The sequence below is a fragment of the Anopheles stephensi genome, chromosome 2 (genome assembly GCF_013141755.1).
Source record: "Anopheles stephensi strain Indian chromosome 2, UCI_ANSTEP_V1.0, whole genome shotgun sequence".
Lineage (NCBI taxonomy): Eukaryota > Metazoa > Arthropoda > Insecta > Diptera > Culicidae > Anopheles > Anopheles stephensi.
Genome location: NC_050202.1, coordinates 16,804,340 through 16,831,722, shown reverse-complemented (window position 1 = coordinate 16,831,722; position 27,383 = coordinate 16,804,340). Strand labels below are relative to the sequence as shown.

The following is a 27,383-nucleotide window of genomic DNA, read 5'->3' as shown; positions in this document are numbered from 1 at the left end:
TTTAAGGTTTATTGCTCTTCTAAACACATTCCACTTCACACCAACGAACAAAAATGTTCGTCAACTAAACAAATAGCTTGCCAAGATAGGTTTTCTTTCGTCCCTTTTCCAAGTGATTCGTCCTAAATAAATTAGATTTTTCTTTTATTTTGCTTCTCACGAACAGGGTTACAAATATCCTTTTCTACACTGTAAAGTAATTCCCCCCATTCCAGGTGCCGTCGACGTGCTCCGAAATGACAGCATTCGGAGCAGCTGTGTTTGTGTATGTGTGTGTGTGTGGAAATGCTGTCAAAAACATCCGTGATTCATTTGTTATTTTTGCGTGTGTCAGATTCGTTCTCAACACACGAAAAACACGGAACTAATAAGCTCGTCAATCGTTTTACTTTATTGTTTTTGTAAAGCATTAATTTCTACCACCATTCACACAAAAGAGCGTTTAAAGGTGTAAAGCAGCAGCAGCGCGAGCCTTCCCTCGGCCAATTCCCCGGTAGCGAAACAAAGACACGCACACACACCCCGTTAAAACATCAACAATGGATCAGGATCGCATTCTAGCCACATTCAAGATATTAATAATAGGCGAAAGTGGGGTAGGAAAATCTAGGTACGGAAATAATCACACCCTTCCGAAGCTTGCACGGGGAGGTTTTCTTCGGCTGATTCCTGAAAGGTGGAGCATTCAAACGTGACGTCACGTTCCGAAATGGACCCGAGAGTGCAGAAAACATCCACCCCACGACGAATGGCGCATTAGCATGTGTGGAGAACGGTAATGTTTTGTTTACCCTTGATCTTTTCCAGCCTGATGCTTCGATTCACAGAGAATGACTTCGATAGTGATCAAGCGCTTACGATCGGTGTGGACTTTAAGACGAAAATGCTCGATCTCGATGGGGTGAAGGTGAAGCTCGCCATCTGGGACACGGCCGGCCAGGAACGGTTTCGTACGCTAACGCCAAGCTACTATCGGGACGCGCAGGGCGCAATCCTGGTGTACGACGTCACCAAGAAAGACACATTCCAGAAGCTAGAGTCGTGGTTGAACGAGCTGGAAATTTACGGCACGCGCAACAACATGGCCAAAATGATTGTGGGCAACAAGATCGATCAGCCGAACCGGGCGATCAGCCGGGATGAAGGGTTCCGGTTTGCGAAAAAGCACCGAATGATGTTCATCGAAACGTCGGCCAAAACGAGCGAAGGTGTAAAGGACGCATTTGAGGAGGTAGTTCGTAAGGTAGGGGGATTTGTTGCGCTAGTTTTGATTATTATGCTCACAAATTATGTCGCTAATGTAACGTGTTACTCTCGCCAATAGATTATGGAAACGGACGGCTTATGGGAACGGAACGATTACGGAGATGGAGTTGATCTGCATGGCAATCGTACACCTGCATCGGGGTCGTGCTCCTGTTAGCTTCCAACTTGCAACCGTATGCACCCGCAGGCACAAGGCTAAGGAACGCGGGCAGATCGAGAACCGGGCAGTCTGTCACATGCTTCGCAGTTCATTATCATGCTCACCGCCGCGCCTCTCTGTACTATTTCATCCTGATATTTAAACAAACAACCTCGATGGTGTACCCGTAAATAAGGTGTTTTAATTTGTTTTTAATTTTTGTTTCGTGTTTTAGATAAAATATTTTTAGCGCATTGTATTGCACCCGTGTATGGTTAATCACTAAGGCGAAAATAAACGATTAGGAGAGCAAAAAAAGGGAAATCTGCTAGCGTTTCGTCTAATAAGAGAACAAACTGCATAGTTTAGCACACAATTTATTGTGAATTAATGCTTTAAGCTACTCTCGCCCTTTAAGCTGCACATCATTAAACACCGACCACGTACGACCCGTGGAAATCCATCCATCCAATATCACTCCGTCGGGAACGATTTTGCTTGTGTGCCGAGCAAAAGCCGAACGCAAACCCGACGGCTAGCCCTGCCAGCCGAAGCTTGCCGAGACGTGAAGGTTTCACTGACTGCGTAACACCGTCAGGACCGTGCCTGCAGCGTGAACCTAGTAGACCGTCATCATAACGCCGGGTCGGAAAAATTCCATCAGTCTCAGTGTGCGGTCGTGCACGGTAAAAGGACGTCCAGTCGATCCAGTGCTCAGTGCCTGTCGCAAATGTCGCATTGATGAAAAGCAGGGAAAATGTAACTGCGCACGTGTGTCGGTGTGTGTATTTGCAAGTCGCAAATCAAATGTTGCCAAATGTCGGTAACTGCGGTAGGTGAAAGTATAGGAAGTTCAACGCTTTAAGGGGATAAACATACAAGCAAAAGGCGTGTGCGTGTGTGTGCGATTACCGGACGCCAGGAAAAGTGCACCCCTTCGCAAGGGCGTCAACGTGGGACGCCTTAGATCAAAGGCACGCTACGCTGCTGGCATGTAGGTCGCTGTGTGCTGGGTGCGTGAACTTTTCACATCCCAATGGATAATCTGTGATACCACGAATTGTGCGTGAGTGTGTGTGTGTGTTTTGCTGCTAGGGTGTACTACGACATCTGATGCCGTTGATGTTTGGCTACATTCCGTGAAAAGTTCAGTGAAGGTGAAAAATTCGGAAGAAAAAATTCACACGGCCTGGAGATAAGCCCTTTCAGTCGTGAAAATAATGTGTGCAGCCCAGAGCCGTCTGGCGGTTCTTCCTTGTTGGTAAATTTTCGCTTTTGGCACCGTGCCATATGACCAGAATGCTTGGCGGTGGTGTGTGAGTGCTCTCGGTACCTTCTAGCCCGTGTGCCCGTGGCAGAGAGCTGCTAATCGATATTCAACCGAGTTCCGGTGGCGGCGAGAGCAAGACAGAGGACGCACGTTGTCCCCAGCCAGTGCCGAGCGCCGAGCCTGTGGAGCTTCTTGTGCTCTGACCAAATTTTGAGCAGGATATCTGGCAGGAGGAGACGCAGCTTAGTGCACAGTGGATGTGCTTCCGCTATTTGCTGTACGCGTGAGCTGGCAGACACTTTACGCTTCTCGATTATCATAACTTTCAAATGCCGCAACCTAGAGCTCTATACTGATGCATCGTTAGGTCTGGAGAATAAAAAAAGAGACCACACACGGAAGCAACAACATCATTATTTATAACTGCCACAACAAAAGACATTGTATTGATTCAACAGGATACGCAGGAGATCCTTCCGTTCGATAGGACCTGAGCGCGGATAATCAAGGATACCGTAAGTTGACCGATAACAAATCGTGAAGGTAAATATAGTACACCGAATCAGTTTGAATGGTATGGTTTTGCCTGTGCGCGGGTTAGTTAGGGAAGTTAATTTTCTTCTCTAATCCCATTGATTACTTCCTCAATAGTCCAAATGCATTAGAACGCGTGTACTCGAATCGATCGAGTGAAGCGCTTCCGGCACGTAGCAGAATGTCATATACACCTACGCGACCGGACCGGAACGATTCCGGGAATGCTTCAACCTGACTGGAATTAATGGCGACAAACGTGTCCTGGCAACGGCTGGTTGGATTATAGACATGATTCCAGATGCTTCCGAGCCATTCGGTTTTTTTCCACAATATCACCGATTCGCTGCTATTAGATTTTCCTAGCCACCTTTTACTAAGTGGTTGCTCAAAGCGCATAATTGGTAGAGATACACGGCTCTATAACATTGCACTCGGTAAAGAATCAAGACGCGATTTACCCATCTCTGAGGGAATTCTAACTCAGATGGATTAGATGTTGGCATGTTTTTCTTGACGATCAGCTGCTTTCCCGTTTTCCAGGACACACTCATTACATGTCCCCGTGCAATTAAAAAATACGAAGAAGAAGAAGAAGTCGTCCCCTGCTAGTCACTATACTTCAACGTCTAGTAGGTCCCCAAGCCCCGGTATGTCATAAAGATGCCTTTCGCTTGTACCTCATGCCACTTCTTCGGAGGTATTATCTACTGGGTAAACACGAACGGTCTCGACTGGACCTGCCGCATAACAATGTTTAACTTGTCCTTCTTTAGCACATCGGTAGTTATCCTGACCTTTGCGGAGAAGTATAAAAAGACGAGCTTCACTCAAACTCAAGTGTAGCTTCAGTTGCACTTTAAGTTGGGACTTGAGGGCAGTACAGTTTTAACCTGAAGGTCTCAAAGGTCTCAAATAAAGCCTTCTCAGTTCCCATTTTATACCTTCATTACGTTTGCACTACATTTCATGCGGCGATGGGTGACATACGGCTATTATTAATACCGGAATAAAATAGTTTCAATATATCTACCAGAATATCCCATTAGGCACGAACTCGGACCCACCCCGTTATCTCGACATCATACGCTCATTTCAATCAGGAAACTTCCATGGTACAGTTCCCTCCTCCGTCACACTATAATTGGCCAAACACACCAGTGCCAGTACAATCGAGAACTGGCACGTGCCTTAATTAGATAATCCATGTATTAGAACTATTCATGGATTATGCTGTAAATAGCAATTTATAATAGGATAACACGAGAGCGTGAATTAAATATTGCTTTTAAATTTAAGCTCCAAAATCCAACGTTCAACATTACCGTCGAACGGCAGCAGTGGACAGGATTACACGTCTTGCTGTAATGATGATGATGATGATGGCTGATGTTTGTCCTTGCTTTACCACTAACTTGTGAAACTTCCAGACGACGGCTGGGCCTGATGGCGTCACAGAAAAGCTCCACCACACCGGCACTGGCGGTAACGAACCGTATCCTGCGCTCACCGTCACACGAAAGTTTCTCCACAGATCTGTCGCTAATATCGATTTCCGTGTCGTCAATGAATTCGGAAGCGACCAGCGTACTGAACCGGTCCAGCTGCAGCCTGCTGAATCGGACGATGGAGGAGAAACTGGGCAGTCTGTTGAATCCGAAGGATAGCAAAAGAAACCGGTACGGGTACAGTTTATCTTTAATTGCGTAACGCACACACACACCTGATGCCATCGAAATAACTAACCTTGGTGTTTGTCGTATCGAATTTAACCTCACCATCCAGCTCATCGACGCTGACCGAACGTTGGAACGAGAGTAACGATCTGATACGGAACTGTGCCACACTGTCGGCGGCGCTGGGCATACACAAAAGCTTCAGCACTACCGACATCTATCAGCTGCCCTCCGACCAGCACAATCTGGGCCGGCTTTCGACGTCCGAGCTGGCGCTTACCCCGTTCCAGAAGGTGGGCTATCTGTTTGACCATTCCCGGCTGGAGCATGCGTCCCGCTCCTACTCGACCTGGGTGGCGGTGGGTGAGCTGGCATCCACCTCTCAGCTACCGTCACCGCACGGCGGTCAATCGGCACAGGTTCCGACGCTGACCAGCACCAACCCCACGCCGAGCTTCACCGTGACCGATCTGATCAGCTCGGTGAACAAGAAAATACGGCAGAACTACATCCGACGGCGACTGTTCACCACGTACCGTGCGCTGGAACGGCTATCGCAGAGCGAGTTCAATCTGGACCGGCTGGAAGCGGCCGCCTTTGCCGCCACCAATCCAGGGCCGACCGAGCTGATCGTACCGTCCACGAGCATGTCGAACGCATCGGCTTCACCGGTCGGTGGGAAGTCTACGAGCTCGCCGGCACCGCCGGCCGGTGAGGTGGGTGGTACCATGGTGCCGGACCATGGTTCTGGAGCGTTGGCGTTGAAAAAGTCTAGCAGCACCAGTGCTGGCAGCAGCACTTCCCGTACCCATCACGGGCCGAAGAAACATCTCACCTTTCACGACATTGAGAACGAGCGTGGCAAACCGTTGTCCAAGTACGAGCGGCACATGCTCATCTTTAACTGGCTGCACACGATCGACGATACGGCGCTGGAGATCGAAAACTGATCTCCGCAGGACGATCCGCGCTCCGACATAGGGGCTATCCCGCCAGCCACCAATGAACTGAAAGCGTTGAGCCCACACACAAACCGGAAGTGAGATGGTGCACAAAGAAACTTTATTTACAAAACGTACATTCGCACTCAAACGCAAGCCAGGGCCCGATTGTGTCGTCCTGCTATTATGGTCCTACCCCTTCCCCCCAAAGTCACAAAGTGCATTTGTTCGAGTAGGTGTTACTAAATGCTGCTGCGTGGTAAGCTATATAAGTTCTAGTTAGTCGCACTTCTGTCGCGTTGCACCCCCAAAGAAGCCACCATCGTGCAATCAATGGAATACCTCCGGTATAGATATAGTCAAACTATTTTCGATTATATGTGATGTCTGCTATCGCGCACACAACTTCATTATTTCGATGCAATTTCTTTACCGTGCCGATTGTCTGCGATCGGTTCCAACACAGCCATGTCAGTTAAGTGTATAAAACCGTCAACCGTCATTTAGAATTCAAAATACCAGAATAGAGGAAATGTATAGACTGCTTCACCTATTAGCGCGAAATAGTGCTAATTGCTGTATGGCCATGGCATAGGACTGATTATCCGGGTCCGACTAACACGCGATGCAAGAGAGATGATGTCAAGAGATTGATCAAACGGTTGTAAAAAGCCAAATCAGCGTGAACGAGGAGCAGTGCATACTAGGATAGCAAACTTGCCAATTAACTAATCTTACAGCGTTCAAACCCTCGATATTCCCGCCACGAGTGTGACCACTGCAACAATCCGTCTGTGAAGATCAGATGGATCCGAAAGTCTTCATGCGTAGAGGGGGGGTGTAAGGCTTTGTACAGACGATAGGCTACCGTTTCCGGTTTGAGTTAGTATTGTTAGGTGTTTCTCAAAAAGGCCCCGATTTTTCAATTAGAAAACTAGTTGTGGCGATTTAATTTGTACGACTACAATTCTTTGGGTTGTACTGCGAATAATCTTCGGTGAACTTCAGGAAGGCAGCATCGTTCTGGAGCCGCGGCCCCAGTCTTCACACGGCAGGACCGGAGTTCAAATCCCATACAGATCGCTTCCCCGTACACAGAACTGACTGAGAGTAAAATTAAATCACAGAAAGCCAGAAATGGCTGACCGAGAACTCTCGAGGTCGTAGTGAATCACATATACGATGTCGGATTAGCGTTTTACGCTGTCCACGTGTAGTGTTACAATGCTGAATGCTGGTCTGAGAAACTCTGTAAGTCTACCAATCCAACGGTTAACATTCATAGTCCTTTTAAGTACTACCCATCGGAGGTGCTTGTCGTCTGTACAATGCGCTCACCCTTTAAATCTCTAACCATTACTCCAAAAAAAAAAAGAAGATTACAATTATAGTTACAGTAACAGTTAAGACTAAGCTAGAATCGAGAAAACCCAGCCAAAAAAGCCCAAACCGGTACAAGCGCAGGCGATGAACCAAGTAGTGGCTTCTTGCTGGCAAAATGAACCCGGTACATATATACCCGCTAGCCACATGCAACAAAAGCCACACTTTTTTAATCTTCCCTCATACGTACATTGAATATAAACTGCATATTGCGCCTGGCTAGCCGTACCGTACCCACTGTTGAAAGGTTTATTACGAGGCCGGCCGGAAGAAGAAGTGCCCGATCGAGATTATATTTTCCGCTCGTTGTTGTTATGTGAATGTTTCTACTACTTGTTGTAAAAGTGGCGAGAAGAATCGGGCCAAACCGTGTGTAACTGGCTTTGCGAAGCCACTACCGAGCCCCAAACAGCAGCAGCAGCAGCAGCAGCAGGTGTAAAATGGTTTTGCGACCGTTGTTTTCTTGCCTATCGTTTTCAATTCGAGACAATTTTTGATACTTCTTTATAGAGATGAAATCGTTTAGATAGTGCAGATTTTTCACATTGATAGATAACCGGATACACGCTACGGTGGCTTGTTGCGGGAGCGTTTCTTTTCTGTGGGATGTACTGCCTGCGTGCGATATGATGTTATTAAGTGCTTTTTGCTTCATGCATGGCATATTTTAATGTAAACCGAACCGAATAAAACAAACTGAATATTAAGAACCGGGCCAGCTATATGGTACGCTCGATTAGAAGAATTTACAGAGCGAGAGAGAGAGAGAGAGGCTAGCAAAACGGGGATTACAGAGGATACAGAAGGGTGTTTGAGAGTTCGGTTTTGGCTCGGTATGTGTGGTGTTGTTTCCCCGAAGAGAGATCTAATCTAAATGTCGTATTACGCTGGAAACCATTTTGACCATGGCTACTCCATATAACAATATTCTTATACCAACTACCAAATCGTACTTGTACATAGAATATACTTAAAAAATAGTGGGATAAACACAAACCAAAAACAAAATCTAACAATAAATTCTTACAACAGTACTCGCGTACGTCTCCGAGACATGGACTCTGTCCAAAACTGACGAAACCCTCTTAGCAGCGTTCGAGAGGCAAATGCTCAGAAGGGTTTAGAGGAGCCGCTACAGCGACGAGCACGAGCTCGAGCAGCGAATTAGACTCGTCAGTCTCCGGTGGGCTGGTCACGTCATGGGAATGACACCGGACGACCCACACGGACCGAGGAGGCATGGTAGGCCCAAACTGAGATGGAGTGATGGCGTTAATGGGTCCACCAGAACGGCCGGGATAATCTATTGGCGACAGACGAAGGCACTGGACCTTAAGCGGCATTGAGGATTGTTGCAGTAAGTAAGCAAGTAAGTAAGTAAGTTCTCATATTTTAACCCGCACCCATTCAGCGTGTCTGTGTGCGCGCAGTGATTCAAGATTTTCAATCAATTTATTTCCAAAATCGTACGTTGTATAAAATAACGCCACTGATCTGATGCGTCACTCTTGCCTTGCCTGTAAGTTCTGATTGCATGCTAAACATACTTCCTCCTACATCCGTCGTCCCATGCTCAACCGCTAATACTTTGTATTTTGTATGCAACACTGTTTCGATCGCATTAAACAACGATCCTGTCCGGGGCACATGCGTGTGTGTGTGTGTGTAAGTATGTGGACGGAACTACGTTCCCGTATCGGTGCTGTGTGTGTGTGTGTACAAGGAATGTGTTACCATTAGTGGAGATTCTAACGGGCTAGGTCGGTGGTCGGCACCCAGCAGCTCACATTCGGAGCAGACGAGTATAATTCAAAAAATCTCTAGATAACCTTTCTCTGGCATTCTCATAGCTAATTAGTATCTTTCGCATTAGTTCGCAAATGCGCAACTGTTTCATATTAAGACACATAATTTGCCGACCACCTGGGACCACCATCGGGCCATCATCCTACCAGTCTCATGCGTTAGTAAGCAGTACTGAATTGTTCCGAGGGTATATCATTTAGCATCCTTGCTTCCTATCTTCGAAGTACATATAAATGCTACTAAACGGTGTATACTGTAGATTACCTCTCTCTCTCTCTCATCTACATGCCTTAAGCGAGATTCAACTGTACTCTCTTTGCCCTGATACTTAATTGACGCCTGTGTGAGTAGTGAGGTGAAAAAATAGCATTTTCAAACACATTGAACAAGTAGTTTAACTTTACACACATTCACTGTTAACATTATCCCGTTTTAAAATACGCGTATGCTTTCGCGTGATTAATAACAAATACTTGATCATTACTTTAAACATAACTGTTGTTCAGAGCTTAGTTTTTATCGCTTGTAATAATAAAACACTTCACAACCACTTGCAAGTGGGAAAATGGTTATAAAATTTAAAAAAAAACCCACATTTACACAGAATCTTAACAATGGCCTGTTTTTTTTAGCTTTTTAGAAGTTTGATTACATTTTTGCTTGACGAAAAGCAAAACATGGAGGCTAAAAAGCTACATCCTTAATAAGTATTTTATCGTTCGTCTAAATACTGGAATGTATAAGAAGCCTACTGTACTGTGTACGTGTGTGTGTGTGTACACACACGATCTCGTTGTAGAAGATTCCAAATAATCGTTTCGCGGTCAAATATTTACAGCTCTCCCGTTCGTTAATAATGGGGCGCTTTACGAGACAGTGTCCTGAACGCTCGAGTCCTGAACAGGTTAGCTGCTGCATTTAATAACGAGATTCCCTCATACTTACAAACGGATTCCAAATTAATTACTACGCTATGCTTGAGTGTACAAATAGCAACAGATATGACTGCAAACATTTGTATCTTGTTCACTTTCTATAAATGCAACAAAAAAGAAGATTACTCACGATTGTTGGGAAAGCATGCTTGTTCTCATGCCTTCCTCCTTGCTGACAGAGACTGTAGATTCCTTTTGGTTGTGAATGGCTGAATCTGGTTTTGCGTTCGTTCACCGTAAGCCGCCACTCGTCGTTAAGCCCCACCAATTAGCAGTTACTGTGGCGTGCTCCACGCATTAACGGTACCAGTAACGATGGTGGACCGGCTTGCCGCAAGAAAGGATGGGCCAGCAGTTCGGATGCTGTGGCCCGTTGCACCGGATCGCGCACCAGCATACGGTCGAGGAAGTTCTGCAGCCGGCTGGACACTTTGTGTGAGTTTTTCAACTTTGGCGGTGGCATATCGCGTATGCGTCGCATCGCTTGCAGTGGCGGTTCGTTGAAGAACGGTGGTTCACCGTCGATCATCTCGATCACCATGATACCGAGCGACCAAATGTCTACCTCCGGACCGTACGGCAATCGGGAGATTACTTCCGGCGACATCCAGTACGGTGTGCCGACGAGCGATTTGCGTTTGGGCAGCTCTTGCGACACTTGGGCACAGAAACCGAAATCGGACAGCTTCACCCGTCCGTCGGAGGCTAGCAAGATCGAGTCGGACTTAATATCCCGATGGATGACACCCTGTTTCGATGGAGAGAGAGAGAGAGAGAGAAAGAGAGAGAACTTTATTAGTATATGATAGTTACAATTCAGCGCAAAACCAGTTCTAACCTGTGAATGGAGATAGGACAAAGCCTTCAGGCACTGTTTGCACACGGTTGCGATTTGCTCCTCGTCCATGCGGGAATGTGTGACGATGTCCGTCAGTGCGCCACCCTCTAAAAATTCCATCACCACCCACAGCTCGTCGTTCACCAGGAAGCTGCTGTACGTTTCCACAATGTTCGGATGGTGATAGTCACGCATAATCACGACCTCGTTGAACAGCAGTTCACGCCGCTGCTGTTTCCGCAGATCCATCTGCTTGACCGCCACTTGACGACCTGCGCAGAGGGCGAAGCGTTTAATGAAGGAAAATTTTAATTGAATGTCGCTTAGCATTCCGCATCGCTGCCATACCAGTTGATTTGTCCGTCGCAATACACACGGTACCGGTGGAACCTTCACCGATTTTCGTGTAGTTTTCCAGGTTTTCGCGCGGATCACCGGCCGACACTACCATCTGCAGGGCGGCACGGAACTGCAACACAAGCGGGAATGAGAAACAAATCGATATTCAATTAGCACGTTCATTGTAAAGAAAAAATAAAACGGGTCAACCATTGTGCCCCGTACCTGTTCGTGGGTGAGCCTTTGTTCCGTTTTCACCGGCGGCTGTTGCTGACTCTGACCGCTCTGGGTGGTGGACGCGGTACTTTGCGCCACGGACACGTTTCCACCGCTCGAGCTGGATGCGCGCGAGTTGCTCTTGGCGTTGTTGATGGAGTTGCTGGTAAAGATGTGGTTCGGATCCGTTGCGGGACCACCGGCACCGGCAGCTCCCGCGTTCGATACCGAGGACGGCGATGGCATTTTCTGGTGGTGTACATTCGCACCGTGATTATGGTGATGATGGTGATTTGGCATCTGATTATTGCCCATCTGCAATGGCGCCTGCATTTGCTGTTGCTGCTGCTGCTGCTGCTGCTGCTGTGTCGGATGGTGATGGGCATGATGATGGTGATGAACGGTCGTTGGGGATAGCTGTGAGCCGGACGGCTGTGGAGTGCCAGCCGAACCACCGGCTGGACCCATCATACCGTGCGGGTGATGATGGTGATGGTGATGCGGTGGGCCCGGTGGAAGATGGTTGCCATTGTTTGCATCGCCCAAGTGACCGTGGTGTTGGTTGAGAGTGCCCTGATTGTTTGCCATAGGACCGTCCTGTCCGGGATGGTTCGGTCCCTGTGGTTTACTGTGTAGTGGTGGAGGTGGACCACCAGCACCTCCCAGCATACCCGGACCATGGAAATTGCTGTTGCCCTGCATCTGGCCAGTGTATCCTGCATTCGGATACTGGCGCTGCATTCCATCCGATCCAGTTGGGGAGGATTTTTGTGATCTAAAATTAAAAAAAGGAGATTAGGGAGGGAGAACTCAAATCTTGCTCCAATCAAATGGTTTCCAGATGGAGAGAGTAGGACAGGTTCGCTTCGCTTCATTCGAAATCAGTTGACCAAAATAATCAAACCAAGCTTCAGACGTATGGGATGCCTCAGCATGGAGGAGAACACTTCGAGGACGTCAATCCAGGTCCTGGTGTACGCTGACTACATTGGACATCATTGGTATGAGACTTCCCCCAAAGTAACAGAAGCTTATGAATGGATCGAGCAAGACGCGGCATAAAACGCCCAGGGTGTAGATTTTTCACATAAGCTTCTAAAACATGAAATTAATGAAAAACCTCTTAAGCGTGCCCGAGAAGCAGTTACTTAGTGAGGGCTTAATTCTCTTCTATGCAAGACTCCTCAGGCTTCAATGGACTGGCCATGTAATCAGAATGTCACGACAGTCCTCGATCTAGAGAGGCCTAAAGATCTTATAAGTAAGTAAGTAGGCTTTTAGTTTCTTCCTCCGAGACGTTACAAACTTGAAAGGTCTCGGCCCGCCATTTTTCGCTTTCTGTGACTTGATTTTACCCGACCAGCTATAAGTTTGGGTTTGAAATAAATATTATGAATTATTATTTTGTTCCTGTCCACCCAAACACCACCTGTCCATCTAAAGCTGACCAACCAAAACAGTGTAGTGAATACCTCAAAACCCAACAAAGGGGTGGTGGTTTCGGTTCCAAACCTCCCCCTCCCCAAACGCAACGAACAACATCCTATACAGTGCTTTCTTTTATGTGGGAACGTGCACAATTAAGCCCTTCGTATTATGGCCATTCGAGTGGGATGGTTGCGGGCAAAAACACACACAAACACGCACCTTTTAAAACAAACCAACCGCCACCAAACTGAGGAACGGCAGGGGAACAGCGAATCCATTAAAACTATTGTCCATCGGAAGATGGTTTGTTTGGGTTTGGAGTTGGGTGGAAAATTGAAATCGAACACCCGGTGGCCGCAGTCCGGTTCCGGTTCATTGCTGTTTGCCAATGCAACGTTGTTATCCATCGACGCTCAATTGCAGCTGCAGTGTCATGGATGGATGCACTCTCTCAGGCAAAGTTTTAACTTGAAGATGAATTTGGTGCGTTGATTTAAATTTTCACAAACTATTCAAAAGCTTAGGATGTTTTCTCCCGTAAAGTAAAATTTGTTAGACCATTTTTAATATTACACAGGCAACAATTATGCATCTGTTTTTGCCGCTAACCGGCTTCTTCATTTGGTCGCGCGATAAGCACGTACACCTCCCCTCTTCTACTTCTACTTCTCGGATCAATAAAAATTCATATTCACACATTTGTCCTCTCTGTCCAGCAGCTTCATACCAACCGAGTGTAAGGAGTGCCCCACCGTTTGAGGATTTTGAATTCCAAATCATCACGGTCAGTAGGAGCGTATAAACGGGCGGCTAACGGCGTTGTGCTATTTTGAGTCCGAAAACGTGCCTGGTAATCGAAAACACATCACCTCAACATCAACAAGACGGCTTGAAATGACCAAATCCTTCACCGACCTGTACCGCGTGGTCTCCCGCCGAGCGTCCCTTCAACACGTGACTGGAAAACATTAATTACACATTCGCTTACATGTGTTGTAAAGTTCTATTTTCTTTGCATTTATTTTGAAATTCACCAGAGGGAGAAATTCGGTATCAGTTTATTTTTTTAAAGCAATGTCTCCAAATCTTTGCCCTCATCCGAAAGGCAAATGTCAAATCGACAAAGGCACCATCTTAACTTCTTCGTAGTGTAACTAATTAGATTACACAACACAGGTCGAGGATGGAACCGGTTCATGGTGGTCATGAAATAGAGGGAGAGAGAGAGGGGGAGGAAGCTAGAGTGGGAAATCCTAACATTAGCTTTCCTTCTTGATTGACAGGGGCGTTGGTTCGATTGCTCAATTACGTATCAATTACTTGGTTCAACTTCTATCGAAACCGTTTGTCAAGTGCTTCCGGTGTTTTGGTTCGGGTTCATTGAATTCGAAGCTCCGTTGATGTGTGTGTGTGTACGTACAAGAAACCTTAAGCATCTTAAAGAAGACGTTAACCTCCTTTGGATAAATGCGCAAAATGATGACGTTCCGGAGGAGATCATCTCCGTTTTGGAAATGGTTAAATCCTTAAAAGAAAATGGAATATGTTTAAACGACTGTCCTAAAAAATTTCAAAAATGTCCAATATTGTTATAATTTTTTACTATTCCACTTCTTAAACAGACAAAATTTAAGTGTGTTTAACATCGAAATGTTAAATCTTTTTCTAAGATGTCTGTTTCTTTAGATTTAGGCCACGTCGCAGGGTAATCTGTCTCTGGACTCTACAACAAGTCCTGTCGTGTGAAGCATCGTTTCCGAAACTAATAGGACATCGGATCGCTCAAATAAAACAACATATAAAGCAATAAATCGTGGACAATACCCTTTGATTGGCACGAGTGGAGTCATACCAGCATATTCATATAAACCATTGACGAAAGTAAAGTTCTATAAAGACAATTTTTATCATGTTTCTTTGTAAAAAAAAAACATATAAGCCATATAAGCTTAACCCTTGTCAATCATTGTGCAGATGAGTCTTGCATGCGCAGTTGAAGGTGTCGTACGAACAGTTAGTTTGGCCCCAGCATAGGCTTTCTTAGGGACAGCGTACTGTTCAAGTCTATGCCCCTGTCACGGCTGGCTAAGCACTGATAGGCGTCTTTGCGTTCTATTTCCGCGATTGTTACTAATGCAGAGATCTGGGACAAGAGACCGACCGGATGCATCGCGTCGCTACCCATTCCCCCCCTCAGTAACATTCCCGCCAACCCTACCACCGTACGGAAAAGCAGAGATGCATCGAGAGTGCAAGGCAAAAAGCAAAGCATAAAATAAGCTAAGTGCCGGGAATGAAAACGAGTCGGGCACGGAGGGATTTTAATGTACAAGAGCTCTGTCTGGTGAAGGAAGAAGAAACGAGTGATAAAAATCAACCGTAAAACCCGCTAAACGCAAACAAATGGTGCATTCTTGTAAACACATGCTACGCACTCAATGCAGTATGCACCAGCGATCAGTGAATGCAGCTCGCGATCGTCGAAAGTACATTACAGAAGGAACATCTTTCGGTGTTTGTTTGTTTATATCACATATTCACCTCCCTCCCAAAACAAAACCAACACGTTCAGAGGAAAACTATTGCTGGACCTTCACCGGTAAGAAGCAAGCACAGCAATGCAAGCACCCATGGTGATCGGGAGTGAAATCGAAATTGATACCCATCTCGAGGCGTACGAGAATGGTGATGGTGGTGACGACCGGGCACTGCTCCAGGCGATGAATGTGTGAGGTAACTAAATGCTGGCTAATCCAAGCGGTTTCTCTTCGCTACCGTAACACGCGGCTCACTCACCTGTTATGATACAGCGAAGACGTTTCCGTTAGCACACTGACCGGATTGGAGAGGTTTCCGTTCGAGCCTGTACCATTGGTCGAAGCAGCCGTAGACATGTTGTTGTTGTTGCTGCCCGCTATCAGATTGCCACCGTTCATATGTGGAGCAATTGCATGGCCTGCTGCTGCTGCTGCTGCTTGTGCGCTCCCGCCAACAGAGCCTGCTTGAGCTTGATGGGAATGCATGTGATGTTGTTGTTGCTGCTGCTGCTGCTGCTGTTGCTGCATATGGTGCATGTGCATTTGGTGCTGCGCCATTCCCGATGCCAACTGGTGCTGCTGCTGCTGCTGTTGGTGTAATTGTTGATGGTGTGCATCGAAATTGTTGTTAAAGTTTGTCTCCAGCACTGTTCCGGCGGGCGAAATCGGTGGATAATTGCCAGCGACCGATCCCTTGGCGGGTGGCATCGTAGGGAAGCTGTTGTTGTTCATGCCGGGGAAGGGAGACTGGCCACCACCGAGCTGCTGCGGTGATTGTATCGGCTCTTCCGGCACGGACGGTGGCACATTAGTATTGGCACGCAAATCTCCACGGCGCACCCGCGGAGGGCTAGAGCTTCGTAGCGAATTGGACCGTGCTACGTTGGACGTTTTGGGAAGGATGAGCTTGCCCGGTTCGGAACCCACCACCGCTCCCGGGGCGGGCCCATTTGCTCCCGGGAGAGCTGAACCGTGCGGCCGCACGATCGTCTTCAGGTCCAGTATTTCGGTCGGTGTAATCTCGGACGGATCGACCAACGGCAGTGGGCGGTTTGATGATTTCAGTATCTGATTGTTTCCTACGATCGATGCCCATTGCAATGGTAATCCGACGTACCGTCCTTCCCGCTTATCGAAGCCCGTATGCACACGGTGCTCGAAATTGCTCGGGAAGGAAATTTGTGGCTTTTTCTTTTTCTTCGAAAACATCTTGACCGTTTGCTGCTACACGCAAATGCAGCAGTGGCAGCTAGAACTGGATTGGATTTGAGACACGACAGGCACCACTCGGCCCGTGGAACGGGTTTGCGTTGTGTCTCTCTTTGCCTAAATTCGATGATACGTTCCACTGGAATGTGTTTGCCTTACGCCGCGCGTTGTTTAGTCCAATCGCTCAGTTCGCTCGTCACCAACCTAGACGGGCAGATCGCAACACTACACACACACACACGCGCCTCCCCCTTTGGCACTTCACAACATAACGCAGAGACACGACGGCGGAGACCACAACGACGACGACAACACACACCTTTTGCCAATGGTGCTCCGGGGCAACCCGCAAAGTGGGACAAACGGGAGTCGCCCAAAAACGGGAGCACGACCAAACCGTAGGGCAAACAAACTGACTAAATGCGACGAAGATGCCACCTCTTTGTTATTCACTGCAGCTACGCGCTTCCAGTTGGCTCGTAAGTTCCAGGGCTTCTCTTTACCCTCCCAAGTGCGGGGTGCTGTATGCCGCGGCGAGGAGGCAAGCGACAGGGGTTGGGAGTGTGTAAATTTATTTACACATCGTTCCAGGCGTGCGTTCGATGCTACTGTTCACATATTCACTGCAAACTCGAACACGCGCGTACACCAATGCTACCGCACGCGAGAAAACACACGGCACGGAACACGAAAGCAAGCAGCTAAAACTATAAAATAATACGGAATGACCAGAAATCATAAACTCTGCCTTCTTCTCTCCCTCGGATGAAAGCGTTTAAAGTCCTTTCCACTGCACCAATTCGCAGAACGTCAAAACGGCCTTTTGGCGCGTTTATAGTGTTCGGTTTGGCGTTGAGCTGTGCGCGTTCGTGTGTGTTGCCCGATGCTTCCCATCTAACATTTTGAGTTGTTTTGCGGCACATACCTGCAAGGGATGAGGTGAACCGTGGTGAATACAGAAAAAAATAATAAAAATGCGGGCAGACTTTCTCCCTCTGATTTTTATTTGCACTACGATAAAGAAGGATGAGATTGATAAAAGATTGGTAACAGCTCACATATGCTTGGCTGCACCCACGGATATACCCGAACCCATTGCACCTACGAGTCGAACTAAATTCCTATAGGGTCGAACCCGACGCCGGGTCGATCCGTGAAAAGAGTCGTATGACCCATCATTAGTAAGCTCTCGTTTTCTTCTTTTTTGACTCGACAACCTCGAGTAGTCATCTTTTTCTGACTTCCTTAATTAGATTACACCCCTAGCTAGATGTAGGGATTAATGGTTCTGGGGTTGGATTGTCCCATACTGTCTCCACCATCAGAATGCCCTGCAGTTCTTTTTTTCTTTTTGGCTGTACAACCTCGAGAGGTTTCGAGCTCCCATTTCTTTCTCACCCGATTGAGAACGCATGCATGTATGTACCAATTCTTCTGATTATACGTGTTTTTAAAATAAGCTATTATGCACGGAAATTTTTTATGCACTTTTTTTAAATAAATTTTTGTTTTACAAAGTCTCATAAAAGCATCTCTAAAACGCTCAAATAAAGTGTCAGAAGATCTCAACTTCCATCGCCAATTTTTGTTACTTGGGTTATTGGTAGGTGGAAAACAAGAAATCTGCTTCAAAACAAACAATTTCACCGAGGCGCGTTATTGTGTGCCGCTTTTTTCGCGGCTTAATTTAATCAAGTATTTAACGGATAATCGAAATTCTTAAGTGTCGAATTAATTGTCGCACAGGTGTAAGAACTTATATTACTAAGTAGTATCATTGTTGATATATAGACAAACCACCTAGCAAGGATGCGAACGGATTATGTAGAAACTACGTTACTTTCCAACTAATCTCTCGTTTTAGGATCGAATCAGTACCTTAATCAGCAATGGGATCCTCCAGCTCTGATAGTGAACTAGAGCGCAAACATCGGAAACACAAGAAAAAGGAGAAACGGTCCAAAAAGTCGAAAAAGGAGAAAAAACACAAAAAAGAAAAGAAGCACAAACGCCATCGCCGAACGCGCTCATCGTCATCTAGCACGGGAAGTGAAAGCGACGAATGGGTTGAAGCTTTACCCGCTAAGGATGCAAAGCAATCACCGCAACAGCCCCCCGAAGCAAAGCTTGAGCGTGAAGATTGGATGAACAGTATGCTAATTCCAACTTACACAAGGGAACCCAAAAAAGAGGAAAAGAAAAATCCGACCAGCGAACAGTACGATCCCAAAACTAGCGTCCGTGAGCTTAATCCACACTGGCGAAACGGTGGCACAGGATTGCCCAGCTTTCGTAGACCGGCGAATGACGACGAGGACGACGATGATGCGTCTCGGTATCATCGGACGGCTGACCCGGCGCAACCAAATCGAACGAGCAGTGCTGGATGGAAAAAATCAGCTAAAGAAAAGCCCCAAACATCGGAACTAGCGCGTGAGTTGAAGGATGAAAAACCGACGGAAAGTGTTTCTAAAGCCGATCATGTTGATGAAGAATTTCTAACCGACGAACAGTTAAATGAGCTGGGAGCTAAAATAATTAAAGCAGAACTGTTGGGCAATACCGCACAGGCAGAAACTTTGAAGCTTAAGTTAGAGAAAGCCAAAGCGTATCGAAGCGAGATGCAGGCCAACAAAAAGCAGCAATCGACCCGAGATACGGCTCACAAACGAAGGAAAAGCACTGAAGACACCGTTACGTACGTTACGGGCAAACAGTTCAGCGACACCGAACGAGCCAATGCTAGAAAGCAAAAGCGCTATCAGCAAAATCTACCACCCGGATCCGATCTGTCCGATAAGTTTCGCTCGGAGCGTCTCGAGAACGACAACATGGATGCCCAGTTCTTCAAAGTTTCCTCCAAGCTGGGTGATGGGAAGCGATTGGAGAACATATTTGACCACCAGAAGGCTTCCGCCACCGCGACCGGTAATGTGGATTCGATCGAGGAACGTACGGTTCGTGATATGAACCGAATGTCCAAGGCGCAGGCCGACTGTGAACGTTGCCTAAATTCATCCAAGTTTGGCCACGAGCAGCTCATTTCGATGGGCAAAAATGTGTATCTGGCCATACCGACGTGGCGTGCCTTGCAACCGAAACACTGTTTTATTGTGCCGGTAGGACACTACCCTTGCCTAACGCAGGTGGACGAAGATGTGCACCAAGAAATAGTGGACGTGTGTAAAGCGTTGGTTTGCATGTTCCGCAAGCATGGAATGGAGGTGATATTTTTCGAAACCGTACGGTATCTGAACCGTAATCCTCACACGTACATCCAGTGTGTGCCGGCGACGGATTACGAGATGGCTCCGTTTTACTTTAAAAAAGCGATCCTAGAGTCGGAAACGGAGTGGGCCATGAACAAAAAGCTACACAACGTGGACGGGTTTAACGTGCGGCGTACGATTCCGAAGGGATTGCCCTACTTCTGGGTTAACTTTAATATGGAAAATGGGTTTGCGCACGTTATCGAGGATCAGGAAATGTTCCCGGTCACCTTTGCAACAGTGAGTAAATTTTTAATGAGATTTTAATTATTACATCAAATTATTATTAACTTACCGGGTATTATTTATTTATTTAAATTGTCTTACTTTTTGTACAGGAAACAATTGCCGGCATTCTTGGGCTGGACACGAGAGATTGGCGCAAACCACGCAAGGAAATGAATCCGGCACAAAAAGTCGACGAGTTTAAGCAGTGGTGGCGAGAATATGACGCAGTTCTACAGCAAAAATAACTATAAGCTTAGAAAGTGTCAAAATAACGCATTATCGATGAAATAAAACTTATTTTAACTTATTTATAATGAATTAATTAATAAAAAAAAACCATCCGAGAGCATTTTCACAACGGTGCCGTTAAGGGTTAACACCGCTTCCGGATGTTGATGAAACGTCAAATGCCGCGTTTCAGCTGACAGACGTCAAACGTGTCGCCATATTAGCTTCTTTCGATCTCTTTTTCCGGTTTCGCTTGCAAGTGAAAGGTACGTTGGTGGTCAATTTGCTGGAAAAAGCGCTGTAAATGTAAGAAAATGGTCGAAAATCGGCATTTTGTCGCGTCAAATAGCTGTCGCACTAGTCAAGGATTGTATTTGGAGTGTAGTTACGAGTGCTAATGCAGCGTTAATGGTGTTAAAAGCCGTACGAAACCGACAACCAGCGGGGGAAGGTTATGTGCCCTCGCTGGATGGCTGGTGTTGTGTTGTGACGGCTTTACGAGAGAAGAATGCGTGGTTTACCATCTATCTAACGCACGTTGTGTTTTGTTTGTCGTGTTTTAGATGCCTGGATTCACCGTAAAGGACGTCGATCAAGACAAAGTGGTTGAGGGTGTTGCCCTTTTCCTCAAGAAGTAAGTACCGTTGCGGAAACCAGCCGAACGCACTCAACATGATGGCAATCACGATGACGTATGGTGTGTGTGGTGTGTGCTTTCTCTCCCCGTCTCTCGTTCCGCAGGTCTGGAAAGCTAAAGGTTCCGGAATACGTGGACCTGATCAAGACGGCCAAGTTCAAGGAGCTGGCACCGACGGATCCGGACTGGTTCTACGTGCGTTGTGCCTCGATCCTGCGCCGCCTGTACCACAACAGCCCGGCCGGCATCGGCTCGATCTGCCGCATCTACGGTGGACGTCAGCGCAACGGTGTGCGCCCGTCGCACTTCTGCCGTGCCGATGGTAGCGCAACCCGCAAGGCCGTCCAGGCCCTGGAAGCCATCAAGATGATCGAAAGGCACGCCGACGGTGGCCGCAAGCTCTCCAGCCAAGGCCAGCGCGATCTGGATCGTATCGCGGCTCAGATTTCGAGCAAGAAGCGCGAAGCTCAGAAGAAGGAGGCCGCCCAGGTGCTGAAGCTGCAGGATTAAGCCTGGCTGTCGACATTTCCTGTGCATATGTACACACACACACACAACGGAGCGTGCGAGTTATGTGGTCAGAATATATAAGTTTACCGTGGGTTTAACAGCCATCCAACATCGGGCTGTTGAGTGAATAATAGCGCGTGGTGTGTTTTAACGGTGAGAAATTTCGTGAGTTGGTTTCGTTTGGTTTCTGGATTCGCCATATGATCGTGGTGGGAACTTTTTGAAGTTGAATTTTCCGTGTTGCGATCGATTGTTGGTGCAGTGGTGTTTCGGGTCAGTGTTATAGGCAACTTGTGTGCTGTAAGCGGTTGTGCCGGCAAAACTTTGTTTCTGTTGGACTATTCTAGTGTGGTAATATTGCTCTGGTGTTCCATTCAGGGCGGTCCGGTGGCCAGGACGACAGCCTCGCCGGTCTTCACACGGCAGGGCCGGTGTTCAAATCCCATCCTGACCGCCTCCCCGTACGTAAGGCTGACTACTTTACTACGGGTAAAATTAAGTCACAGAAAGCCAGAAATGGCAGGCCGAGACCTTTCAAAGGTTGTAGTGCCAAGGAAGAAGAAGAAGAAGTTCCATTTAGGGCGTATATGGAACAGACGTCTTTTACCAAGATCTAGTTAATTATTTTTTTGACTATTCAAATTACAAAACGATAGAGCTCTTCTATCCTAATGCGACCAAGGTGGTATCGGTGCCGGTCTTTACACGGTAAGACCGGATATTGAATCCGGTTCGTACCGTCTCCCCGTCTGACTGAACATCCAGCTAAGGGTACAGAGGATGTCTTCAATGGTAGCACAAGACCTATTGAGGTTGTAGAGCTTTAAAAGAAGATGAATTCTACTATTGATTTTAAATTACGTATGTATAAATCAGTTAATGATTTTTCTCGTTCGTTTTAGCGATCCACACAACTATCCATCGTGTTCAATAGTTGGTCAGATATTTCAGGATCTAGAGGGATACTTCCTGGACCACCGTCTATGGGCGATCCAGGTTTCGAACACCTTCTATTTCTATTCTATTCTGAAAAATAACGAGAACATAGAAAAGGGGTCAGATCCCGACCTCCAAGACAGTTTTCTACAACTGTTAAATGTACCCCTAAATATTGAGGGTCATCACGGTCTAGGATAGAATATCATGAGCAAGACGGGCATCTTTTTTCCTTAGTCAATGCTTTGTATTTCTAATAAGGAGCAGCGAAGGCACTCGTGAGAATTATCACGTCGTCTCTTAACACAGTATTGTTCGTAGAAAAGACTCTCAACATCCACCAGCTATTTATGCAAACGGCTATCGGAGCACTTTTCGTCCTATGGAACAGGGAAACATCTTATATGGAACAGCGAACAGAACATCTTATATGAAACAGCTTATATGCTTGATGATTGTTGAGTAAGCTGAAATTATTAACATACCATTGTCATCCAAAATTGGTCTGTTTTTTGATGGCATAAGTTATGTCGGCACCTACCATCAAATATTTTCAATATGCTTTCCAATTAATGTTGGAAATGGAATCTCTTTAAATTTGAAAACGTCTCAAAATAATCAAAATATGGCTAAAATTGTCTTTAAAGTCGTTCACCTTGTATTATATAAAATTAGCTATCCATTTCCCATCCGTTTGCGATAATTAATGGCATAGTAAAATGGGGGGCACAATTTGTTAACATGTTTCCAAAAATCTATACGCTAATACGGACTTCCATTACGCCCTGAGAGATTGAACCTACGCATTCGATTAAGTTATCAGCATTCCGCCAATGAACGTGGTTAACGTCTAAATGCAACATATTTGATTAAGCTAACAAGCAGCTCACCCACTCGGTACAGTAACGGAGGTCACGATCAGGAGCAGTTCTTGTAGCAATTTTTGCGATTCGTCGTACCTTTGCACCAGCTGTGCCACCGGCACGCCCGGCCGTTCCGGGATGGTCCCTTCGAGGATGGATCTAATGCGGGGCAGATCGCGCTCATCGACCTCCTCGAGCGTACGTTCCAGTTCGTACTCTAGCAGCATCTTCGGCAGCTCGTAATCGTTGGTCATCAGCGACAGTAGCACCAAATCGCAATCCTCGTCTGCCTGCGTCACGCCACGGATGTTGTTTTCGGTCGCATACCTCAGTATACATTTCGCACATTCGGTGTGCTTCACAGCGACGGCATAGGCAAGTGGCGTCATGCCGCAACGGTTCGCAAACAGGTCCGGTGCGTACTGCAGAACCAGCTGGGTCAGTTGTGCCGAGCCTTCCTGTACGGCACACCGGAGCAGCGTGAAGCCCCTCCTGTCCGTCGCGTTTATTGAGCTGGCATCGTAATCGAGCAGCATTCGCACGATCGGGAATGCGTTGTAGGTGATGACGGAAACGGCCAGCTGGGCCGCTGTAACACCGTAAGCGTTCACCTTCGACACATCAACGCGATGTTCCAGCAACCGTTGCAAGATGTCCACCCGACCGGTCATGGCGACGGTGTGCAGCAAACTGTTGGCACCGTTGCCATCGTCCAGATCCAGCACGGAGCAGCCCTTCTCGTTGCGCAGATCGCGCCGGATACACTCATCGAACAGGTACCGTGCGACGGCAAAGTCCTGTGAGTTGAGCATGGAAAGATGGATCGGGGCCATATCGCTGTTATCCGCCAGCAGCGGGTGGGCACCATTTTCCACCAACAGCTGCACCAGCTCGAGCGTGTCGTTCGGGAAGCAATGGTGCAGTGCAGTTTCACCCCGCACATCTCGGTAGTTGATCGTCGCGGCCATATCAACGGCGCCGTTTGCCGACGGCGGAACTATGTCGTACATGCAGCTAATTTGCTCGATTTGCCAGAAACATCTTGTGGCTTCGGTTTTGGTGGAAAACTCGGCGAAAACTATATCATAGTTGCTTAGTGAGCTGTTGGCAAACGTGAGAAAGTCCTCCAAATTCTCAACCAATGAGTCGGAATCACGCAGCACCAAGGGAAGCTTGTCGAGGGATGCCTCCACCACCTCATCACAGGCAGTCAACACGTGGAACGTGACCGTCGTCCACGGAGCGTCTGCTGTGAACCGTTGCCATATCATCATCTCTCCCAGCCCTGCACACGTTTCCATCCGCACTATCATTTCTTCACAGCAATCGCGTGTACTCCATAACCTAAAGTTGTTTGCTTTCTTACCGAAGCGGGTGAAAGTGGACTCCCGTTCGAATGCGATCCCACCGAGAAAGCCCACTCCGCCGTCGAGCGTTCGCATTCTCCGTCCCCAGCTGAGCAGCTCGCGTACCATCGCTTGATCCTTGCTTTGCACGGCACAAAACAGCGACGATCCGTACGCCTTCTTGGACTCCTCCACGAAGGAAATCATTTTCCAGCGCTGCAGCACACCCAGCGCTTGTCGGAAGTGGTCCAGAACGACGGTGGCACCGGTCACCATCGCGCACTGTTCATCCACAAGCTTCCGGATCGTTTCGAAAACGTCCGTCCTGCCGTTTCGTATCGCCGCGTGCAGTGCAGCCGAGCTATCGAGCCAATCGAACCCCAACGTGCGCAGTGTACGGATCATCCGCTTCGAGTCCGTTCCATGCCGTACTGCCACATCGAGCGGGTGCGTTACGATCGTACCGAACGGCGCGTGCTGGACGGATTGAATCTTCCGCAGCAATCGACACGCACCGTACTTGACCAGCACAAGCAGCGTGCAGTTTTCCTCACTCAGATTATCCGCAAACACCACGTCGACCGGTGCGTTGTGCTGTAGCAATAGCTCCACACACTGCCATCTGTTCTTCACGGCTGCTTGATGAAGTGTTTTCGCCAACGTTGGCCCGTCCGGTGCAGGGCAGCGCTCGAACAGATGCTGCAGTACGGCTCGTTCACCCATGCGGGCGGCTAGCTTGCAGGAGTAAACCAACGCATCCGCGTGGAAGGGTCGGAAGTCTTCGTTTTCCATCAGATATACCGTGGCCGTATAGTTTCTTGCCTGGGCAGTGGTTCGCAGCAGATCGTGGAACGTTTTCGCATCGATATGCGCGAGCTTTGCCATCATGTGGGTGAACACATCGTTCCGGTGCAGAATGATGGCAAGCAGCAGTATCGCTGGATGGGGTGCCATCGATCGCGGTAGCAGCAGCTCTACAATCGATCGCGAGCAGTAAAGCAGCGCATCACCGAGCGGTCCACGATCGTTCGGGGAGTTGAACGTTTCGAAGTAGGGCAGCAGCTCGCGGACACCCCGCACGTTACCGTGCTCGATCAGTTTGCTTAAAATGGGGGCTCTGTTGTAGGCCGCTACCAGATGAAGGAAGAGATTCGTTTGGCGTACCCGGGGCATTAGGTCCTCCCAGTCTAGCAGCTCCTCGGGTATGTGTGTATTACCGAGCGCGATCGTACGATCAAAGATGGCCTGAAAATCGTGGAGAGTCAAAGCCATCTTCTGCTGGTAAGCGGGATTGTTGCACTGATCCTGAAACCCGGCGAAGAACAGATCCAGATACTGTACGGTGGGTTTATCAAAGCGGCATGGGTTGATCAGCTCAGGCAGAAGGCAGTAAGTAGCCGGGTGATGTGTGGTGTTCTGCGAGCAGCAAAACCTGGCCTTCAGCTCTCCCCCATCCTGCGCTATCGTGTGCATCCTGGCGATGTCTCTGGCCTGGAACGCTGCTAGCAATTGCTGCTGACGCTCAACCCAACGGTCCATTTCGCTCACGGTAGGAACGTTGAGCTGGAATGCGTTACTTGCATGACTGTTGCTGCCAAACAGTCGCACCTCCGTGTTGGCGAATACGAACGCATTTATCACGATCTTCTCCATCCAGCAGTCCGTTAGCAGATTGTACGACAGCTGATCGTGCGCCAGGTAGTTGCGATAGTTTTTCCCCTGAATCATCGGGATGCGGCGCTTCAGATAGTGGAAGTTGTCACCAAAATAGCCCACCGCCAACAGCATCTCACAAAGCTCCAGCTGCAGGTACTCGATCGAGGACATAACGCGTGTTGGAAGCGTGTACAGTCGCGTAACCAACCCCTCCACAGTATGCAGCCGGTGCTGTTCCAGAATCGTGCGCAGCTTCCTTCGCCGACCGTTGTACAGCTGCTGCAAAACTTCCTGATCGCGCCTAACCAGCAGGCGCGCCTGCTCCCTGTTCCACGGCAGTTTGCGCTCCCTGCAGAACGCTTCCAGCACCTTCCATTTGTTGTCGACAAAGAATATGTCGCCGTAGTACGATCGCAACCGTTTGTTGAGCTGCCGTAAAGCTTCTTCGTCCAGCCCCTCCGCCACGTTAAGCTCCACGGCCAGCTGGCGCGTATAGCCGATGTATTCAAACTCTTCGCTACACTCCATAGCGCTGGAAGCCATCTTTAGCATACCGGCAATTACGGCCGGATTGTACTTCACCAATCCCGGGTCCATCCACTCGAGCGTTAACGATTCGACGTGATTCGTAGCCCAGGAGGTACGCACCTTCCGGTAGAACGATCCCGCCCAGTTCATCGTCAGCTTCCAGTCCAACAGTCTCCGGACGGACGGTAAATCATCACCCGACAAACACGCCCGTCGTATCTCCGTCTCCGATAGGCCATCGTTTTCTTTGAAGTGTCTCCCCAATTCTTTCACGATCTCGCGCTTCACGTCAAGATGTTGGCGCAAATGTTGCAATAGAGCCGTTTTACCGACCGATTCCTTTTCCACCCTCTCGAACGCTGCCTTTGCTTCCTCGAAGTACTCCGTCACCTGTCGATAGCAAGCGTGCTGACGATCTTCCAGATCCCCGCTATCACCCGCGTACAGCACCAACGATCGCAACTCGCGGAACGTCTCGCACCGACGCAGCTGGCCGTAGAATGCCTGCCGCACATCCGCCACCGTGACAACGTACAGCAGTTGAAATGCCGTACGCATCATGCCCATGTGCGCGTGGAACGTGGTGCACATCTTCCGATCGTACGACGATTCCCCCTGCAGGAGCTTCTTCAGCGAGATGCTGTGCGAAAACACCTCCCGCAACA

General features: G+C 47.9%; 5 protein-coding genes across 8 annotated transcripts; 4 read left to right on the top strand and 1 right to left on the bottom strand.

The window, feature by feature from the left end:
* The first annotated feature begins 289 nt into the window (after positions 1-289).
* On the top strand, positions 290-1,723 carry LOC118507213 (ras-related protein Rab-18-B-like). The gene is made up of 3 exons (XM_036045312.1): positions 290-610; positions 808-1,243; positions 1,325-1,723. Exons 1-3 carry the CDS (start codon positions 540-542, stop codon positions 1,421-1,423), a joined length of 606 nt encoding a protein of 201 aa, XP_035901205.1. The 5' UTR covers positions 290-539; the 3' UTR covers positions 1,424-1,723.
* Positions 1,723-8,251, top strand: LOC118507212. 3 transcript variants are annotated; one of them, XM_036045310.1, is made up of 3 exons: positions 1,723-3,190; positions 4,640-4,888; positions 4,995-8,251. In XM_036045310.1, the coding sequence occupies exons 2-3, from the start codon at positions 4,656-4,658 to the stop codon at positions 5,833-5,835; spliced, it is 1,074 nt and encodes a 357-aa protein (XP_035901203.1). In that variant the 5' UTR covers positions 1,723-3,190; positions 4,640-4,655; the 3' UTR covers positions 5,836-8,251. The 3 variants fall into 3 exon arrangements, with proteins under 3 accessions (XP_035901203.1, XP_035901202.1, XP_035901204.1); XM_036045309.1 differs by having other exon boundaries at positions 4,509-4,888; XM_036045311.1 differs by having other exon boundaries at positions 1,723-3,218.
* Positions 8,252-8,642: 391 nt separating this feature from the next.
* LOC118507209 (serine/threonine-protein kinase PAK mbt) lies at positions 8,643-17,303 on the bottom strand. The gene is made up of 5 exons (XM_036045298.1): positions 15,568-17,303; positions 11,353-12,118; positions 11,137-11,257; positions 10,789-11,060; positions 8,643-10,698 (listed from the first exon to the last, which is right to left on the bottom strand). Exons 1-5 carry the CDS (start codon positions 16,515-16,517, stop codon positions 10,219-10,221), a joined length of 2,589 nt encoding a protein of 862 aa, XP_035901191.1. The 5' UTR covers positions 16,518-17,303; the 3' UTR covers positions 8,643-10,218.
* An 804-nt stretch (positions 17,304-18,107) lies between these two features.
* Positions 18,108-20,321, top strand: LOC118507203 (CWF19-like protein 2 homolog). Its single transcript, XM_036045286.1, has 3 exons — positions 18,108-18,265; positions 18,382-20,026; positions 20,125-20,321. Exons 2-3 carry the CDS (start codon positions 18,407-18,409, stop codon positions 20,257-20,259), a joined length of 1,755 nt encoding a protein of 584 aa, XP_035901179.1. The 5' UTR covers positions 18,108-18,265; positions 18,382-18,406; the 3' UTR covers positions 20,260-20,321.
* An 88-nt stretch (positions 20,322-20,409) lies between these two features.
* LOC118507208 (40S ribosomal protein S19a) lies at positions 20,410-21,520 on the top strand. 2 transcript variants are annotated; one of them, XM_036045295.1, is made up of 3 exons: positions 20,410-20,508; positions 20,806-20,876; positions 20,984-21,520. In XM_036045295.1, exons 2-3 carry the CDS (start codon positions 20,806-20,808, stop codon positions 21,387-21,389), a joined length of 477 nt encoding a protein of 158 aa, XP_035901188.1. In that variant the 5' UTR covers positions 20,410-20,508; the 3' UTR covers positions 21,390-21,520. The 2 variants fall into 2 exon arrangements, with proteins under 2 accessions (XP_035901188.1, XP_035901189.1); XM_036045296.1 differs by having other exon boundaries at positions 20,462-20,548.
* Positions 21,521-27,383: the final 5,863 nt, after the last annotated feature.